This window comes from Aethalodelphis obliquidens, unplaced genomic scaffold (assembly GCF_003676395.1).
Source record: "Aethalodelphis obliquidens isolate GAN/ISIS:26980383/991018 unplaced genomic scaffold, ASM367639v1 scaffold9, whole genome shotgun sequence".
Classification (NCBI taxonomy): domain Eukaryota; kingdom Metazoa; phylum Chordata; class Mammalia; order Artiodactyla; family Delphinidae; genus Aethalodelphis; species Aethalodelphis obliquidens.
This window is the reverse complement of record NW_020837953.1, coordinates 51,771,249-51,791,077: the sequence shown is the minus strand read 5'-3', so window position 1 is coordinate 51,791,077 and position 19,829 is coordinate 51,771,249. Positions and strand designations below refer to the sequence as shown.

The following is a 19,829-nucleotide window of genomic DNA, read 5'->3' as shown; positions in this document are numbered from 1 at the left end:
GGAATGAGGGTGGTCTCTCCCGAGATGCTCCCTTTGGCCCTCAGCCTCCTTTCCTGTCTGTCGTTCATTGTCGGGAGCCCAGGTGCTTGTCTGCTTCCTCTTTTCCTTTCTTCGGTCCCTGAGCTCCACTGGGGGGCAGCCACCCCTGTGATGGGGGGTCGGTAACTGGCGGTGGGGCTCCAGGCTTGCGTTCTGGATTCATCCAGATCGGCCGCTACCAGATCTTATTAGACAGTAACTGTGTGATGCTGGGAAAGCTGTTTCACCTCCACTGCCTCGGTGTCCCCGTCTGTAAAGTAGGGAAACTCCTAGAACCTACTGCACGGTTCTCAGGTTAAGTTTTATACACAGATGTGCTTGGAACAGTGCCTGACGTTTTGTGAGGGCTGTAAAGTCTGCTGTTCTTGTTATTTTTGACACCAGCGGGGTCGACACTTTTTTTCAAAAGACCAGATAGTAAGTATTTTCACCTTTGAGGGCCACATGGTCTCTGTGGCAGCTACTCACTGGGGTTCAGACAGACAAAGACAGTGTTCCGATAAAGCTTTATTGACAGACATGGGTGGGGGGCCAGATGCAGCCCGCTGCTGGTGTCCATGTGGCATTACCTCTTGATCTCAGCACACTGTCCCATGCCATCGGCGTCCCCTCTGAGCGAGGTATGGGGCTGGTGGCTTTTTTAATATATATATAAATTTGTTTATTTATTTTGGGCTGCATTGGGTCTTCGTTGCTGCACGCGGGCATTCTCTAGTTGCGGCAAGTGGGGGCTACTCTTCATTGCAGTGCGCGGGCTTCTCATTGCAGTGGCTTCTCTTTTTGCGGAGCACGGGCTCTAGGTGCACGGGCTTCAGTAGTTGTGGCACACAGGCTCAGTAGTTGTGGCACGTGGGCTCAGTAGTTGTGGTGCACGTGGCATGTGGGATCTTACCGGACCAGGGCTTGAACCCATGTCCCCTGAATTGGCAGGCGGATTCTTAACCACTGCACCACCAGGGAAGCCTGGGGCTGGTGTTTTATCCCATGGGGGCTGTGGGGAGGTAGGGGCCTGGCCTGACTCATCCCTGAGCTGAGGAGAGCATCTCCCATGCAGATGGGGCCACGGTCCCCTCTTCCCCTGCCCCCGGCACCCTCAGCCATCGGACAGGCCCCACATCCCAGGTTTTCCTCGGGTGATGGGGGTCAGGCAGGTAGGGCCGGCCTCTGGCCTCTGCTCCTGCCCTGGTCCCAGCCTGTGAGTTGACTGTGGTGTTTACTCCGCTTTCTGTCTCCAGCTCTTGATGAATCCTGTTTTGCGAGGTTTTACTATATTTTGCACATTTTGTGAAGTACCAAGGCAACGTAAGCTGCTGTCTCGGCCCCAGGGGTGGCTTCTTTCCCATCCTGGCATCACACACGTGCCAACTCTGCCTGCGCCATGGCAGAGCCCCGGGCGTGAAGCCCAGAGACGGCCTTCGGCTGCGCTTGGCCATGGACATCGGGGCGTTTTGTCATAGCAGCCAGCTTGTCTGAGTCACACAAAGCCTTGTCATCAGAGTGAATCAGCCCCTGGCGGCTCTGGTGGGGTTCTGCGCTAAAGAAATGCTGAAAGTGGTACACCTGAAACTAACACAACATTGTAAATCCAGTGTACTCCTGTAAAAGCCAAAAAGGAAAAAGAAAAAGTGAAACGTTGGAAGTAGTATTAAGATTTATTTGTAGAACGAAAAAATTCTTCAGATACACAGTTGCTTTAAGAAAAAAAACCATCCTGCTCTGTTCTTGTAGCTGATCAGTTTCACAAATGAAATAAATTCCTTGATCGGCAAGTTACCTGAGACCCAGGGCCCCAGGTGACAGCCACAGACCAGCTGAACGTGTCCCCGCGTCCACGCGTAGAGATGCGGCTTCTCTTGAAACTGCCTTGACGGTCTTTCCCCTGGATACAGAAGGGAAACTACCATTGCCGCTTCTTCTCTGGGTTCTTAAATGTCCCCTTAAATCTCTTCTGCTCCCTAAGCCGTCCTGCTGGTGTCTGTCTCTAGAACTGATGTATTTCTTTCTGTCCCTGTGTGGGCGGCCACATCCGTTTCCTGGGGAGCACCCACGTTGGGATGAACACACCTCCTGGGGCTGCATGATTCCAGGTCCTGGTGGCAAATACCGTCCTGTGCTTTGATGTCACAGAGTTGTTAGTAAATGGTTTTTTTTTTAAACTGTTCGGTGTTAGGCCTCTCCCCAGGGGTCGAGGACCTGCATAGCACTTCCCTCAGGGTAGCTGCCAGGATCAGACGTGCACACACGTTGGAATAGTGCCCGACGGTCAGCGGGGGCTGTACAAACAAGCTGTCGTTTGTCCTTGCTGTTTGTAGCCGGTCGGCAAGCTTTTTCCGTCTCTCACCTCTGTTGTGGTGTGAAAGCGGCCACAGGCAAGATGTGCGTGAGCACAATGTGTCTGCAAAGCGGGCGGACCCGTGTCGGGGCCAGGGTTCCCGGACCCTTTCCGGGAGCATCCTTTGGAGGCAGGGGAGCCGCCCTGCCCCCACAGAGGAGCTGGGTTTTCTCCAGGATGACAGGGAAGGCTCTGGCTACCCACCCAGTGTTCAGGCTTTTGTCTCCATTTCTGCTATTTATGTATTTAGGAGTTGTTTCTAGTCTAAACATGTAATCAGAGACTTGGAAGGCGATTTGCAGCTCGTTCACTTGCCCCGTGTTAAAGGACGTCATCACTGAATCAGGGATGCGGACAGGCTGGGGGGCCGGCGGGTTTGCTCCCCTCCGTCTGTGCTCCCAACTCTACAGAAGCGCCCCAGAGGAGCCGTTGACCTAAAAATCCGCGAGCTGCCCTCAGCAGGGTATTTCTGGAAAATCGTGTGGGAATTTAATTTTGAAAATGGAACCTTATTAAATGTGAGAAGGATCTTATCAGAAAAGCAACCACATGGTAAATGGTAAATTTGGAGACTTGAAGGGCCCTGCCTGCATCCGGAGGACGGATCTGTCAATCCCAGGGATCCTCCCGCCGGCAGCCCCGACCCCGCTGTCCCCAACACCCCTCCTGGAGGGCAGCCGGCATCGCTCCCGGTGGCCAGGTCAGCGAGCCTGACCCTCCCCCTTGGGACCTGCTGTTCAGGGAAGGCCCCACCCACTCCTTCCCCTCCTGGCTGCCCAGCCCACTGGCAATCTTGCGGCCTCTGCCTCAGGCCCTCCTGGCCAGCGCACCTGTGCTCTCACCTAGGCACCTCCTCCCCCTTCCGCCTGCCCGTCCGCCCTCCCTGGGGTGCATCCAGACGGCAGCCAGAGGGTCCTTCGCATCACCTGGTTTGTGCATCTGCCCTCTGGCTTCCCCTTGGCCTACAGGGTGGTCCCTCAGCTCTCCGCCCTCCCCGTGGCCCCTCCCGTCCCCCCACCACCCGGGCTTCTGCTCCCTGGGGAGGCCTTCTGCGGCCACCCAGACACACGGTGCCCTCCCTGCCCCGTGGGCCTCCGGCCACCAGCCCTGCCTTATTTTTACCTTTTTAACCAAAGGCAGGCCTGGCACCCCTGGGAGAACAAATAACTGTGTTGGACGCAGCGAGTGGCGAGTTTCTCTCCTGAGTTTTACTGCATTGGGGTCAGAGCTGAGCGGCTCCCCTCTGACCCCAGAGCGGGGCGGGCAGCCCCGGTCACCGCCTTCCCTGGGCCTCTCAGGAGGGTGACCGGCCAGAGAGGGGGACCCCTGGGGGTCCCGGCCGCGCCTGTGACCCTGGCCTCCCCGCCACGTGTCCCACAGGTTGTTCCTGGTCATCGAGTACGTCAACGGGGGCGACCTCATGTTTCACATGCAGAGGCAGAGGAAGCTGCCCGAGGAGCACGCCAGGTGGGTGCAGCCGGGGGCCGGGGGGAGCCTGGGGGGTCGGGAGGAGGGAAGTGGATTTGGGGAAGGGGCACAGGGGGTCACTGCCTCCCGCCAGGGGCCAGGCCAGAGCCGGGAGGGTCCTGGGAGTGGCCGACCCCCCGGAGCGCTGTGTGTGCGGTGGCGCCGTGCTTTCCCCTGTTTCTGAAACGGGGTGAACGTCCCGACTGTCAGCTTAGCCGCCTGGACAGCAGGGCCGCTCCCCGCCATCTGCACGGATGCACAGCAGGGGCTCTCCTGGAAGAGGAAGACCATCTCCATTTCTTTCTAAATGACTCTCAGGGACACTGACCCCATCACCGCCGCGCAGCCTTGGCCTCACGGGCGGGTGGGGCGTTTATTTCCACCCCGTACGTAGCTCTTTCCTGTTTTCCATATTTTTCTCTTTTCCTCATTTCCTCACTGGAAAATAATTCCACGCGGCATCATGAGTCACCGTAGATCCTTTTTGGGGGGAGGCGGGTAGTCATTGGAGAAGAGCGAGCCCCACACGCTCCTGTCCTCTTTTCCTAATTGTGGTGAAATACACGTAAGATAAAATGACTGTCTCGGTGCATTTATTTATTTGTAAGTTCGCAGCTCAGTGGCGTTAAGCACATTCATGGTGTTTACAACCATCACCACCGTCATCTCCAGAACTTCCTCATCTTCCCAAACCGACGCTCTGGCCCCATGAGACACTCACTCCCCACCCCTCCCCCAGCCCTGGCCGCCACCCTCCTACTTTCTGTCTCTATGAATCGCCTCCAGGGACCTCGTAGAAGCGGGATCACGTAGGATGTGGCCTTTCGTGCCTGGCTTATTTCACTCAGCATCGTGGCCTCAAGGTCCACGCACGCCGGAGCAGGTGTCAGAGTCTCCTCCCTTTTTAGGGCAGAATATTACTGCATTGTGTCAATGGACCACATTTTGTTTATCCATCATCTGACAATGGACACTTGTGTTGCTTCTGTGTTTTAGCCACAGTGAATAGCGCTGCTGTGAACATGGGGGTACAAATAACCATTCGAGTCCCTGTTTTCAGTTCTTTTGGATATATACGCAGAAGCAGTATTGCTGGGTCACATGGCAATTCTATTTTTAATTTTTTTGAGGAGGCTCCGTAGTGTCTTCCACGGCAGCTGCACCATTTTACATCCCCACCAGCAGTGCACAAGGCTTCCAGTTTCTGCACATCCTCACCAGCACTTGTTCTTTTCTGTCTGGGGGGTTTGGAGAGTGGCTGTCCTGGTGGGCGCGAGGTGACGTCTCATGGTGGGTTTGGTGTGCGTCTCCCTGACCACGAGGACGCTGCGTGCCTTGTCCTGTCGGCCCACGTGCTCTTCAGCGGAGGATACGGGGCGTCTGTGCGCTTGGGCCCCTGTCCCGGTTCCTGGTTGGCTTCTCTCTGCTGATGACGGGTGTCACGCCCTCCCCAGGTTCTACGCTGCTGAGATTTGTATCGCGCTCAACTTCCTACACGAGAGAGGGATCATCTATCGGGACCTGAAGCTGGACAACGTCCTCCTCGACGCTGACGGTCACATCAAGCTGACGGACTACGGCATGTGCAAGGTGGGCTCCCAGCCCGCTGCCCCCGCCTGCCTCTGGGGGGTCCCGGGCAACCCAGCGCCTCCTCCGTCTCGTCCTGGCTGCCGGGCTCTGGCCGCCCCCATGTCACCGGTCCTCTGTTGGTTCTCTCGTCGGCGGGCCCCTCCCTCCTGGTAACTGGCTTTATCCCTACAGGAAGGCCTGGGCCCCGGTGACACGACGAGCACTTTCTGCGGGACCCCGAACTACATCGCCCCGGAAATCCTACGGGGAGAGGAGTACGGTGAGCGTGGGCGGGGCGCTAGGGCGCTGGGCGCAGCGGAGGCGGGGGAGCGCGCCCCAAGCCCTGGGAGTTTCCTCTCCCTGGGGACTCGGCCACGGAGCAGAGAGAGAGGGAGGTGGGCCTGCCTGGGGCCAACCCTGCGGGGGCTCCCAACCAGGGGCTCTGGGGCCGTGGCCCAGCAGCCGGGGCTTCCTAACCAAATGGCACTAAAACGCACACCTTACCTCGTCCCAGCCCCAAGCCACTAACTGGCCTCAGTCCCCAGCTGTTGTCCTGTGTGTCCACCTGAGTGTCCCCTGGCGAGGTCACTGGACAGGATCCCTCTGGTCAAGGCGCCCGAAGGGCTTGGGCAGGAGAAGACAAAGTAAAGACAGAGCTGAGGCGGGTGTCCCGAGTCAGTGGGTGCCGCCCTCTGGAGGGGGTTCCCAGAGCCGCTAGAGCCACGCACAGCCCCCATGGACACTGGAGCTTGTCACCCCTTCCTTGGGTTCTGCTGTTTTCACATCCCAAATATACCATCGAATATTTCCACACATTTCCCTTGCTGTTAACAGTCGGGGGGCGGGTAGGCAGGGTGGGCAGTTCTCGCACCCTCAGATACCTGGGCACCCAGGAGGCTGATAGGGTTGAAGTCACTTAGTAGCCAGAGAAGGACAGACGGCAGCTGTGGACCAGAGCAGGGAGTCTAGAACCTGGCCCGGGATGGGGACCCCGTGTGTGATGGAGGTGGACAGCTGCAGACCCTGGGAGCAGCTGGCCGTCCGTGGACTGCCTCGATTTGGAGACAGCTCTGCAGCTAGTAAGGGGGAGCCGAGCGTCCCGGGGACAGTGGACAGAGGGGAGGCCAGGCTGCCTGGGAGACGCTGGGGACATGCATCCTCAGCTGTGGTTCAGGAAACGCAAACTGTCATGACTGTCGCCCCGTGACGGGACAGCACAACTGGAGAGGCCCGGCCTGACAGGCCTGCACTCTCTCCCAGGGTTCAGTGTGGACTGGTGGGCGCTGGGCGTCCTGATGTTCGAGATGATGGCTGGCCGCTCCCCCTTCGACATCATCACCGACAACCCCGACATGAACACCGAGGACTACCTTTTCCAAGGTGCGCGGGCCGTGCGTCCAGCTGACTCCACACCCTGCGGGTTTTCCCCTTTCAGAGGTGCAGGTCCCCAGGCTGGTCCCCACGGCTGCCACAGATTAGGTGGGGCCACCCGTCCACGACCGGCTCTCAGGGAGCAAAGCCCGGGCCGTGGGTGTGGGAACGGCCGTGGCTAGGGGGACACGGCACTCTCACGCCCACGGGAAAGAGAATCTGTCCCGATTTAGCCCAAACTCCCTTCCGCCCATGCCAGGTGCGCACATGAGTCCCGGGCAGCGGCTGCGCTGAGCCACAGTGCTGCCCCCTTCCAGCCACGGCTCCTTGCAATCTGGGCCCCGGGCCAGAACCGACAGCCCCGGCATGCTGGGGCTCAGGGCGAGGCTGTCCCCACGGTGGCCTCTGGCACCCGTGGACGTGGGGACGCAGGGCCAGCTGAGCCACCGTTGGTTCGTATGTGATCGTGAGCACGTGTGACCGTGGGCACTAGGGCCCTTTGCGGCCTCGAGACCCTGCTGGGGTGTAGGACGGGGCCCAGGGCACCACGAGTGCCCCGAACCGCCTGCTCAGGAGGGTTCCCAGTGCCCTGCGGGCCGCCGGCTCCCTGGCTGCTGGGCAGAGCTGACATGGCGGGCGGGGCCGGGCACGGAGAGGGGGCTGGCTCTCACCTCCCGGTCCGGGTCGTTGCAGTCATCCTGGAGAAGCCCATCCGGATCCCCCGGTTCCTCTCGGTCAAGGCCTCCCACGTGTTGAAAGGATTTTTAAACAAGGTACGCTTGTGGCCCCCGTGGCGGCCGAGCCAGCCGTGGCTGCGGCCCTTCCTCTGTTACTGGGGCCACGGCTCCACCAGCTGGTTGGCATTTTTAGTGTCGGGCGTGGGTGTGGCTCTCTGCGTCCTTCCTTGGTCCTACGGATGCTTGTTCACGCTTGACAAAATGTAACGACGAGGAACGATGCCAAGAGGAACTTCCCGGAGGAGCTTAACCTGCCGGCAGGAAGCGTTTCCAATGAAGGGAACGTCTGGCCTTCGCCTGGGTGCTGGGCCGGCGGGGGGGGGGGGGGGTCCCGGGGAGGGCAGGCCCGTTCCCCTGCTGGGCACGGGAATCAGGGGCCGCCTTGCTCTGTGCTGACTGGTCCTCATTTGAACTCTGACCCCCAGGACCCTAAGGAGAGGCTCGGCTGCCGGCCGCAGACTGGATTTTCCGACATCAAGTCTCACGCTTTCTTCCGTAGTATAGACTGGGACCTGGTAAAGCAGCGCGGAATCTGATACCGCCCCCCGCCCCGTGCGGTGGGCGGCCCTCGAGGGGGGTGCGATGGGTGGAGATGGGCGGGGAGCCATCTGGAAACTCCTGAAGAACAAGGAGGGGGCCTGGCGAGCCCCTGGGGGCGGGGGCTGCTTCTTGAAGGTCCTGGGAACAGCCTTGCCTGGGCGCCCATGCCATGCTGGGGGGTCCCGTGGCGGGGTGCCCGGTCTGTGACCGCTGCCATCCGCCTGAGTTGATTCAGCTCCCGGATGTTTCCGCTTGGCTGGCTAGCTAGTTCCAATAGGACATCCCGGTGCACCGTGGCCCCTCCCCCCTGCAGTGGACCTTGACCCACCCAGGCCTCAGGGACTCAACCTCCAGGGCCTGGACCTTCTCCCACCCCCACTGCAGCCACCTGGGTCTGAGCCACCCTCACCCGGGCTGGTCCCCGGCTTCGCGCCTGGCCCCTAGCAGCAACGGCCTCCTCTGCTGGGCCTTCGTGATCCCCTCGACGCCCGACATACCAGGTCCGCTCCTGTCTTTGCATAGCTGTGCCCCTCCCCGACCTCCACCGCTCCCTCACCTCTTCAGGCCATCTCCTCAGAACCGGAGCCGCCACCCCTCACCCCCGTCCTCTGCCAGCCTCCTCTTTCCCATAACACCGCAGGGCTAAGTGGTGGGACGCACAGGACATCACTCGGGTGGCACCGTTCTCGTCCACTGTTTGTTTTTGTTTTTTTTATTTGGTTGCGATGGGTCTTAGTTGTGGGGGTAGGCTCCTTAGTTGTGGCTTGCCAGATCCTTAGTTGCAGCTCGTGGGGTCCTTAGTTGTGGCATGCGAACTCTTAGTTGCGGCATGAGTGTGGGATCTAGTTCTCTGACCAGAGATCAAACCTGGGCCCCCTGCACTGGGAGGGCGGAGTTTTATCAACAGCACCAGCAGGGAAGTCCCTCGTCCACTGCTTTTGACTGAGGGAAGAGGAGGTGACATTGTGTATGGGATACTCCGGGGGGCTTTGCCACGGACTGAGGCAGCCTTGGCCCCCAGAGCAGGGGCAGGGGTGGGGCTGGGCTCAGAGGACCCCAGGCCAGCACCCAGCTGTGCTTTTGCCTCGTGGGCTTTCTGACTCTTGCTGTTTAAATGTTTCTAAAGCAGCCTGAGACCTGAGGGAGGGAAAATCGTGTAAGAAATGCCCCCTTTTTTCACTTTTTACCAGAATGTATTTCATACATACAGAAGAATACGGAAACTTGCACATGAGAGGAAGTCAGGGAAGAAGGGCAGGCCTTGTGTCCCCGTAACAGTGCCCAGGGCGTGGCCCAACCCTACCAGCTGCCGGGGCCTTGTGACTGCAGTGTGTGCACGGGTGTGCAGACACACGCACGCACACGAACACTGGTGACCCCGCTCTGCCTGCGGGTCGGCCCGTTCCCTCTGCTCCTGCATCCCCCGGGTGACAGACACAGGCGTTCCTCTGCCGGGGCTCTGGCAGGTGCGCTGGCCTCAGCCCTGACACCTGGGCATTACTGGGAAGGATTCGTCTGTTTCTGTGGCATCCTCATTTCATGCACCAACTTCGCCAGCAGAACCTGCGTTCATCCTTCCCAAGTCCCCAGACTTATGGAACATGTTTCAGCATTCCAGGCCCAGTTTGTTTCTCTTGCTATAACTGGAGTTCCTGATGGCTCTGGGTCCCACAGTGCAAAGAGCCCGTGTGAGCTGAGCTGGGCTGGGGGCTTATTTTTGACTCAGCTGTCGCTCGCTCCCCACACGGGGCCTTGGGACAGTTCCACATCTTGGACGGGGTCCCACGGAGGCCCCACCCAGGTGGAGGTTTCCAGGCTCAGCACTCACGCAGACCCTCCAAGGGAAGGGGGCAGCCCGTCCCGAAAGGCTTGGGGCATCCTCTTCCTGAGTCAAGCTGCTCTGGGCCTTGAGAGCTGAGGGCTCCGGGCTGCAGGGCTGGCTGCTGGCTCACACGTGGCTGGTGTGGGTGGGCGCAGACCCCGCGGGGCAGGACCTTACCTCTCACTTACGACTCGATCTGTGTTCTTAGGAGTGCGCCTGGCCCAGCACAGGTGCGCAGCGCACACCTGGGTGGGTTATGTCACCGAGTGTGTGAACGTGGGGGCCGCTCCATCCTCGCCGTCCTCCGTCCTCACTGTGAGCGGTGTGGCGCTGAGTTGCTCTGCCCCAGAGCGCGACTCACCCTCTCTAGGCATGAGCATGTCTCATCCTCCTAAATGTCGAGTAGGAAGCAGAGTCTGGGTCCTGAGACGCCCCATTTCCCACCTGACAAGCGTTTTACTGCCTTGCATCCCATTGGGATTAGAAATACATAGAGGGCCTCCCTGGTGGCACAGTGGTTAAGAATCCGCCTGCCAATCCAGGGGACACAGGTTCGAGCCCTGGTCCAGGAAGATCCCACAAGCCGCGGAGCAACTAAGCCCGTGCGCCAACAGCTACTGAGCCTGAGCTCTAGAGCCCGTGAGCCATGACCACTGAGCCCACGTGCCACAACTACTGAAGCCCGTGCTCCGCAGCAAGAGAAGCCACCGCAATGAGAAGCCCGCGCACTGCAACGAGGAGTAGCCCCCGCCCGCCACAACTAGAGAAAGCCCTTGCAAGGCAATGAAGACCCAATGCAGCCAAAAATAAATTTACATATAAAAAGAAAACCATAGAAATGGCCACTTAAGGCTTTTCTGGGAGAAGGGGTTCCAGTGTGGGCGTCCCTGCCAGGTCCCAGCTCCTTTATGACCTGGGTTCCCAGATTAAGAAAGGAAGAAACTTCCCCAAACTAGCCTCCTTTGGTTTAAGTGGTGGGGCTGCCGAGGGGGGCGCAAACCCCAGATGGCGTGGGATCCCGCGTGGGTGGCCGGACCTTGCGCTCCATCCCAGGTACATCCCGCACGGCCTGCGCTGCCAGCATTTTTCAGCTCAAGTAGGGTTTTTATGACTGGAAAATTTTCCTGCTGGACTTTAAGAGAAAAACAATCGGTCTTTAAACATGAGGCATATTTAAAGGCGGTCTCTTCTGTTCGATTCCGTGGTTTATGTTTGTGCAAACTCCAAGCGGGCGCTGAGCCGGCGCGCGTGGGTCTGACCGCGTGTCTTCTTGCAGCTGGGGAAGAAGCAGGCCCTGCCGCCCTTCCAGCCGCAGATAACGGACGACTACGGCCTGGACAACTTCGACACGCAGTTCACCAGCGAGCCGGTGCAGCTGACCCCGGACGACGAGTAAGACCTGCCGGACGGGCGGGGCGTCCTGAGCGGCGGGGGCGTGGCCGTGGGCGGGTCTCGCGTGGGGGGCGGGGGCGGGGCATCCCGAGCTGCAGGCCGGGGTCTCGCGCGGCCCGTCGAGCCTGCCCTGTCCGGTACCCACAGGGACGTCCTCAAGAGGATCGACCAGTCGGAGTTTGAAGGGTTTGAATACACCCACCCGCTGCTCCTGTCCGCCGAGGAGTCCGCGTGAGGCGCCGCGTTCTCGTCGTGGACGCGGGCAGCCGGTGCGGGCCTGTCCCCGACCACCGCGCATGCATGCATGCCGGGCTGGGTGCTGGCGGCCCGGGCAGAACAGCCCCTCCATGCGGCCCGCGGCCGCCTGCACCAGAGGAACTTGCTTCTTGGGCCTGCGCCGCGGAGGCCGCGGTGCCCGTGTCCGAGGGAGGAAGTGTCCCCGACTTCGAAGGTGCACACTTTCCACAGAAACAGAACTGACCTGCTCCGCCGGGAGAGTTAGCCTGTAACGTCCTGAGGAATAAAGTGTCCCGATGATGTTGAAGCTTCCCTCTGATGCCTTTTTTTCGCGGGTGGCACCCGCCCAGCGTCGCAGGCACAGCCCCACCCGGAGGAGGCGCGGGCCGGGGACGGGAGTGTAAGTGCCTGCGGGGACCCACTGCAATGGAGCATTTTTACAAATTCGGAACATTTTCTAAATCCTGGTAAGTTCCTGTTGTTAATATTTAACAAGTATTTTCATACCGAGCACGTCAGTAGCCCCTGTGGTCTGACGCCCAGGTCCCCCCTTCACCAGGTGGGCACCGCTGGTCCCGACCCAGGCATTAGACTGACCAGGAAAATTGGATCATAGAGGTTCTAAAACACGGCTCACCAAAGCACCCGTAGACCAAAAAACAAAAAAAATCTGAAAACTAAATCCGCACAAAATATATTTCTGGAAACACTAAGCAGTGCCTATGTGACGTCTTGTGTTACGTATCAGATTTTGGGAAAATATTTTTATCAGAAATAATGATGCTCAGAATTAGAAATTTTAAAAGATATATGTATGATGGGTCCTAAGCCTTAAAGTGAAACAGTAAATCTGGAATACCCTCACACACGCATCCCTGGGCACGGCTCACCCCCACTTCCCATAATCTGCAAAGGGGGCGCGTGTCACTCGGCCACCCTCGTAAGTGAAAAGCCAAACCCGAGGTTTTCTAGAACGAGGTAGATCGTGGGTTTGCAAGTCCCTGACACGTCAGGTGTGGCTCAGGGACAGGCAGATTGTTGGGGGGGGGGGGGCAGGGGCCTTGCCCGCCCTCGGGGACACCAGTCCCCGGATGTCCCACATTGCCACACACCCCTAGGCCTTGCTTCTCTCCATGTGTCTGCGGCCTCGGGCGGATCACGGTAATTAAAGGATAACAGAAGCCGCGGCCTCACCGTGACCCTCCGCAGACACGCCAGCCTCCCCAGGCCCCTGACCCCGGTGGCAGAGCAGTGTCCATGGAACGTGTAGGCTTGTCCCAACCAGCACCCCAGTTGTGACCAGAAGGACCCACCTCCAGAGACGGAAATGAGGGACCACGGACCAGAGTCAGAGCTGCCTGGGCCTGAGGGGCGTGGCAGCCCCGCGGTGACGTCGTCCTGGAGCCACGCGTGAGGGCTGCGAGGTCGCCTGGGCGGGGGAGACCCCGCTTGCCCAGGACAGGGTCACGGACGGCCTCAGGAGCCCCCTTCCTCCCAACAGGGGTCGCGTGCTGCATCAGGTATGGTGACATCTTTGCTCAGACAGCACAGGGGCCACGGATCTGTTCAAACCTAAGGCATTTATATCAAGGTTGCGGTGCTGCCAAACAGCTTCCCGGTCACCAGTGCGGTTGCTCCTGTCCAAGACGTGTGCGTGACCTGTGCTCCTGGGGAGGGGAGATTTTGTGCACAGTCACTTGTTTTTATAAATTGAAGGTGAAGGGTGTGCTGAGGCGGGGTTTGGAAACAAATCATTAACATTTTCCAGCGGCTCCAGTCACAATACAGTGTCCTTTTGATACGGTTCTTGGAAACTGGGGCCGTCAGAACTGTAAAGAGGTAACCGCGTCCCTGTGGTTTGTACAGTGAATGGCGGCGCACGTGGCCATGGCTTTCCTCCTGCAGAGGGGGTGCCCACCGAGGCCACACCCGCTCGTGTCTTGCACATTATTAAAGACGTTAATGACCGTGCGTGCTGTTGTCGTTTTCATTAGAAGTAGGCGTCTCCAGGAGCAAAGGCTCCTGAAGCCACTTTTTAAAAACAGATTTTATTTTTCAGAGCAGTTTTAGGTTCGCAGCAAGAGTGAGGGTACGGTACAGAGTTCCCACGTGCCCCCCCGCCCCGCTGCCGCCTCCGTCTCCCAGCATCCCCGTAGGGGGTGCATTTGCTACCAGGGAAGAACCTGCTCTGCTGCATCACCCGGGAGCAGTACATTCTGTGGGTTTGGACCCAGGCTCGATACACGTATTGCGTAACCACCCTTGTAGTTCAGAGTATTTTCCTGCCCTAAACTCCTCTGTGCTCTGCCTATCTATGCCCGCTCCCCACCAACCCCTGGGGACCACTGGTCTTTTCACCGTCTCCATGGCTTCTGCCTGTCCCAGAAGGTCCTAGAGTTGGAACCACACGTGTAGCCTTTTCACGTTGGCGCCTTTCACTGAGAAATGTGCACTGACGCTTCCTGTGTCTTTTCATGGCTCGTCTGAAGCCCTTTTTGAAAGGAAAATACCAACTTCTGGGGGTTAACCCTAGGCTTCCACATCCTACCCCCTCCCTCCCGCCGGTGCTGCGGCCGCTGTGGCTGTGCTGGAGACGAGGCTCTTCCAGAACCTGTGGGCCAACAGCGCCGGAAGGAAAACTACCCACACCCACTCCCTGGCCCTGCTTCCCGTGGGCACTGAGAGTACGAACGAGACACAGCTCACACAAGAGGCCGGCAGGCGGGCCTGTCCCTCCCCGTGAATTCCCGACTTGAGGGGAGCTGCTCTGAACCCCTGCGGGTGATGACAGGCACCAGTGACAGTGCCTTCCTTGCTGGCAGTAACCTACAGCTGCAGAAGGAGCAGGTTCACCCGGGGGTTAAAACACGGTCGTGAAATGTGAGCGAGTCGGAGGTGAGCAAAGCGTCCGTTCTTGTGCCAACTTGGGTACAAACACCCGAACCGCTGGTGACACTGTCACCTGCCTGGGCTGCTCTGTCCACTTCAGTCACCACGCTGCTCAGCATCACCCCAAAAGGAAAAAGGACCCAATGTTCTGGCCTCAACACAGACGCGGGACGTGAACGCCTCACGCTGACGCGCTCTAATACACAGCTTTGGGGGATGCAGGGCGGAGGGGCAGTGGCCCAGCCGGTGGAGGGGGAGCCGTGGGCCGGGCTGCTCACCACACCACGTCGTCCGTGCTCTCCGCCAGGCACTGGGCCAGGTGGCTCTCAATGTCCAGCTGGGTCAGCCTGCGAGGAGAGGAGAGGGTCACGGGCAGGGAGGGCGCCCGGCCAGAGCACGCGACACCCGCTTTCACGCCCTTCCTGGGTGCTCACCACGCACCAAAGAGTAGCTGGAGAGAAACGGGGACGGTGCCCTCGGCTGGCAGAACCAAGGAGGGGGCCCCCCAACCAGAAAGGGCCTTTCCAAACCCTGCTCCTGGGTCCAAGGTCCCCAGGGCGCCCAGAAGGCTTGTTGGATGCCCGTTCCCAGGCTCACCTGGCACCTGCGTCTGAGACTGAGGGGAACCCTGTGTCAGAAAGTCCCAAGTAAAGGGCGTGGGCAAGACACGGGGCCCCCCAGGTGGAGGGCGGGGTCCCCACCCCCCATGGCGGGGGCTCTGTCTCATCAGTCAGACAAGCCCACCAGGTGTGTCCGCACCAACAAATGCCCATGCGTCCCTTCCCTCCTTCCCTCCGAAGTTTTCCTTCGAAAACTACCCGCTTGGCAACCAGAAAAGAAAAGGCGTGAGCGCTGGTGACTAGGAGGGCGGTCACTACGAAGGTGGGCGTGCGCCTCAGACCTGAGAATGTATCTTCTTCACTCAGGGACTCGGCCCCTCTGGGGAAGAGGACTTAGTGGGGCTCCACGGCCCACGGGTCAGCCCCTCGGCATTGGGTGGGGGAGGGGAGAGGGGGCGCCGGTCACAGCGGGCGCCTCCCATCCCTGACCTCGTCTGATGCCATCAAGGAGGAGAGGCCGGGAATGACCGTCCCCCATGTGCTGGTGGCCCATGTACGGTCAGCTTGCAGCCACGGTGCCCAGAGGGCGGCAGAGCCAGGCGTTCGGCAGACCAAGCTGGTCACCTGGCCAGAGCAGACAGGCCCTTCCCTGCACCACTACGTCCTGGCGCCCAGCCTGAAATGACCTCCTTTCACCGCGTGGCTCGGTTGAGCCCGAGGGCCATGGCCTCTCCCCTGATGCACGCCCACGGCGGCCTCTGCTGCTCACGGGAGCCCCTGCCAGTCCGGGTGACCTTCTGCTCCCTCCTGGGGATTTGAGGCCCCCGGTCAGTGCCTCCTCGAGTCCCTAGAGGCCCCTCAGCCCGTCCTGGGAAGCAGCCCCTCCACGTGCCTTCTCCGAGGCCACCAGAAGACCCTAAGATCTGGACCGGGTCACCTCGTCCGGGGGCTGCCCGGCACTGTCCCTCGGTGGGGACACAGTCTGGGATTCCCTCACACACCCCAACAGGAGCCTCGTGGCGGGTCCACTTTGCACACTGAGCTTCTGCCTCTGTCTCCCACTCGTGCCCGGTGCGTGGACGGGAGGCCCAGCACAGGAAGGGGCTCTGCTCCGACCCTCCAGGGGCCTCGGAGCGCGTGAGACCCCACGGGCTGGCCTGGGTCTCATCACGCGGACACGGTGCCCATCTGGTTTCCCGTCCTCACGTCAGGTGGCGGGTGAGAGCCAATCTCCGGAACCAGCCCCGAGCTCACGGACCCCGAGGGGCTTTCACACACACGTGGTACATGACGGCCCTCAGGTCAGAGAAGAATCTCAGAGAACAAACGGTTCTGAGTGACCCGGAAAGCGCGAGGCTCCAAGAAAGACAAGCACCGTCTCACTGCCCGTGGCGCCCAGGCCGCCCGCACCTCCCGCGGCCCAGCAGCCCATCCCTCTGCTCCGAGGGGCGGCAGGGCTTCCATCTCTGCCCCAAAACAGTCCCCAGAATCACTGAAAGCAAGTGTGGGACAGTCCCATTTCTGTCCCCTAATGGCCTGACCTGTCCCCTTGCCCCAGGGGTGGAGGGGCGCGGGGGGGGCGCTTTCCACTCTCACCCTGCAGGTTCGGGGTGTGGCCCGGCAAGGGCCCGCTCTCTCCTTCTTAATCAGAGGGAAGAACGTGCTAGAAGCATTCCAGACACGCGGAGGCCTGGACCCAACCGCACTGACACCTACTCTGCAATCCCGAGGCATTCTGCCCAGCCTCAGTCTAACTGCTTAAAGAGCTCAGACTAGAACTTTCTTTCTAACGTATCTCGGAGTCCTTTTTTAGACTGTGTAGAAAAACAAGTAATCCAAGAACAAAAGCCACCCCTGGACCGGGACGGAGGGGCTGGGCCGCACGCCTGCTGCCAAGAAGACGCTCTTCCAACGGCAGCGAATCGAGAGGACTCCGTGTTGTAAGACGCGTTCGCGGCTTCATCAGGACCCGTAGGCGGGGCTGGGGGGCGACTCCCCTGGTGGCGCGGTGGTTAAGAATCCTCTTTCCAATGCTGGGGACACGGGTTCGAGCCCTGGTCGGGGAACTACGATCCCACATGCTGCGGGGCAACGAAGCCCGCGCGCCGCAACAAAAAATCCCACGTGCTGCAACTAAGACCCGATGCACCAAAAATAAACAAATGTTTAAAAAAAAAAATTGGTGAGAGAGCTGGTGTTTGCAGCCCACAACTGTCCTGAAGCATCAGTACAGGCAAGAGACGTGTTCGGTGAGACACTGGGTCTGGGAAAAATTTTCCAGTGCTACGAGGAGCACGGGCATCTCAGCGCGGCTGCCACACCCACTGCACCCCCCCCGCCCCCGCCATGCCAGACCTGTGCCGGCTGGGGGGCCTCGCCCACAGGCCCCCCTGGGGACAGCCACCTCCTCACCCCTCGCCCTCACTCTCCCCAGCCCCAGCCGTCCAGGCCCCCAAAAGCTTGGCTCCAGTGAAGTGTCGCCACTGGAGGAGCCTGGATGTTTGACTGCAGGCCTGTGCAGTTTTGTGCCACACGTTTTGATCACTGGTTTGGTGACTTTTGTGTGTCATCAGCTGCTAGTTCTATAAGCCACTCCCTTCACCCCCCAGGGCTGGTTTTACTTCTGGAAAACCAAAGACAAGGCACGTAACTGAACCCACTCTCCAGGCCACGGGACACGCAGAGCACGTCCAGCTACCGAAACCGGCCGTCCACCCCCTTCATCCGACCAAACTCCTTCCTGCCGTCCTGACCCCCATGACCCCCCACACACACCTGTGTCCTCGGCTTTGTGACATGTGGCCCACAAGCTGGGCAGTTGGGACTTCTTAGCAAAATCCAATTCCACCACCCTTACTTTTAAAAAGGTATAAAAGTATACATTAGACTTTTAAAAAGAGATAAGTATCTCTAGACACAGAAACGAAATCTTGTTTTTAAAACTGGCAATCCACCCACGGGGGAAGGTGCCCGAGGGGCTGTAACAGAAAACTGCTCAGTGACCCACAGCCTGGACTGGCTCTGGAGGCAGTCCACCCGGGGATGCCAGTCACTTCCCGGTTCCCGGATGTCAGGGTGGACCCGGTTGGAGCCAGAGCCTCCCTGCCCTCATGCTGCAGAGTCTCAGAGGCCCCGTCCAGGCGGCTGCAGCCTGTCAGCAGGGCCCCAGGCCGGTGGACCAGGAAGTAGACCCCCAGACCTGCACCCCTGTGCCCTCTGGCTCATCAGCACCGTCTCTGTGCTTGCCCACTTTTTCTGCGTGAAATATCACTTTAGAATGCCAAAGTCGCGCTCAGTTACCCTAGCTTTCTGAAACTGCCTGTGGTTTCCAGAGAAAGAGCCACCGGGTGGCAGCAGAGGGGAGGGAAGGCCCAGGGGGGCCACTCACCTGGGGGCGAAGACGGCCTGGCACATGGGGCAGCTCTGCAGTGTCGGCAACCCCTCTACGGACGGCTGCTCCTCAGCGCTGGAGGTCCCGCGGGGCTCGGGCGCGGGGTGTCGTTGGGGGGACCAGGCGGAGGACCCCGTGCGCCCCAGGGCCTCGCGGAGCACCCGGTCGCAGTCGCTTGGGTCCCCGCCTCGCCGCGGGGCCGGCGGGAAGGGCGTCCAGGAGAAGGTCTCGGTTCCCACGATGAAGCTTTCCGGGGGCGCGCGCTCAGGGCTGCGCCTGGGCTCCTACAAGACGGGGTCGTCGGACCGCGCCCGCCCCGCCCCGCCCCAGCCCGAGACCCGGGGCCACGCAGGGACCACTGCACACGCACCTGGCCGGGGAACGCGGGCAGCGGCGGCGGCTCGCCGTCCACGTTCAGCTCCGCATACGCGGCGCGCAGCAGCTCAGCCCACGGCCGCGCACACTCGCCGCCGTCCGGAGGGGAACCGGGGGGGTTGCTCGGGGACCTGGGGCGACGGGGCGGTGAGAACTCAGCCGGCGGGGAGGGCACAGGAGAGAGGACTCAGCGGGGGGGACAGGTGTGCAGCTCGGCGTGGGGAGGTGAGAATTCCGCGGGTGGGGGTCGGGTGGGAAGAGCTGGGGGGGCGGGGCAGGTCCGAGGCGGGCTCGGGGAAGCACGTGGGGACGTGACACCCGGCCACTGCTCGGCCGGGGACACTAGCCTCCCCATTCTCCCTGCTGCCCCCAGCCCCGGCCTCACCGGACCCCCGAGGGTGGCCTCCGGCGGCTCAGTCTCAGTCTCGACCTCTTCGCCGCCTCCATCCGCCCGGAGCCAGCGCGTCCGGCGGAAATGAGCGGCCCGCGCGCCGGACCCCGCCCCCAGCACAGACCCCGCCCCCGGCACAGACCCCGCCCCGGGCACTCCCGGCTCGCCAGGGCGGAACGCAACCCAGGACCCCCTAGTCAATCCCCGCACGGCCAGACGTGAGCTGTGGACCCCAACTCCCACCCCCACGTGGGCGCTTGACCCGACCCTGGGGACCCCACGACCTGCTCCGCAGGCCATGAGGTGACCTCCCCTTTGTGGCACTATCGGAGGGTGGTATCCTGACCCCAACCTTTGGGGAGACGGAGGCCAGGGTTCCTCCGTCCACCGCGGAGGCGGCACTGAGGTCGGGAGGCTGCCTTGCCCTGAGGGAGTCATTTTCCAGCTGAGCCGGGGGATGCCGCCCTCACCCCTCAGGCCTGGGGTCTGCAGCGGCTTCTAGGAGGAGGAACTGCGCGGGAAGACAGCTGGGGGTCCTGGCGTCCCCACCCGCCGCTTCCAGGCCTGATCTAGCTCTGCCACCTCCCTTTGCATCGGCAGCCCTGAGCCTGGGCGTCCAGCTCTGACGACCCGGGCGATCCTTCCCCGTTTCCTTACAAAAGGAAGGAGCTTAGTTCCCTTAATTAAGAAATAGAGGGACTTCCCTGGTGGTCCAAC

General features: G+C 60.6%; 2 protein-coding genes across 7 annotated transcripts in view; one reads left to right on the top strand and one right to left on the bottom strand.

The window, feature by feature from the left end:
• PRKCZ (protein kinase C zeta) overlaps positions 1–11,818 on the top strand; it is a 103,150-nt gene extending 91,332 nt beyond the window's left edge. For 3 of the 5 annotated variants that reach the window (XM_027110458.1, XM_027110460.1, XM_027110459.1), the window contains exons 10-17: positions 3,752–3,838; positions 5,293–5,428; positions 5,600–5,687; positions 6,668–6,787; positions 7,472–7,551; positions 7,941–8,030; positions 11,154–11,269; positions 11,417–11,818. In XM_027110458.1, the coding sequence (XP_026966259.1) occupies positions 3,752–3,838; positions 5,293–5,428; positions 5,600–5,687; positions 6,668–6,787; positions 7,472–7,551; positions 7,941–8,030; positions 11,154–11,269; positions 11,417–11,504 (805 nt within the window). In that variant the 3' untranslated portion in view covers positions 11,505–11,818. Of the gene's footprint in view, positions 1–3,751; positions 3,839–5,292; positions 5,429–5,599; positions 5,688–6,667; positions 6,788–7,471; positions 7,552–7,940; positions 8,031–8,439; positions 8,556–11,153; positions 11,270–11,416 lie in introns of those variants that run through there. The other 2 variants (XR_003433478.1, XM_027110456.1) reach the window with 2 other exon arrangements.
• Positions 1–19,220, bottom strand: part of FAAP20 (FA core complex associated protein 20) — a 34,310-nt gene extending 15,090 nt beyond the window's left edge. The window contains exons 1-4 of one of the 2 annotated variants that reach the window (XM_027110461.1): positions 19,107–19,217; positions 18,717–18,852; positions 18,344–18,630; positions 3,830–4,383 (exon numbers count right to left, since the gene is read on the bottom strand). In XM_027110461.1, coding sequence (XP_026966262.1) covers positions 4,341–4,383; positions 18,344–18,630; positions 18,717–18,852; positions 19,107–19,168 — 528 coding nt within the window. In that variant the 5' untranslated portion in view covers positions 19,169–19,217 and the 3' untranslated portion in view covers positions 3,830–4,340. Of the gene's footprint in view, positions 1–3,829; positions 4,384–18,343; positions 18,631–18,716; positions 18,853–19,106 lie in introns of those variants that run through there. The other variant, XM_027110462.1, reaches the window with a different exon arrangement.
• Positions 19,221–19,829: the final 609 nt, after the last annotated feature.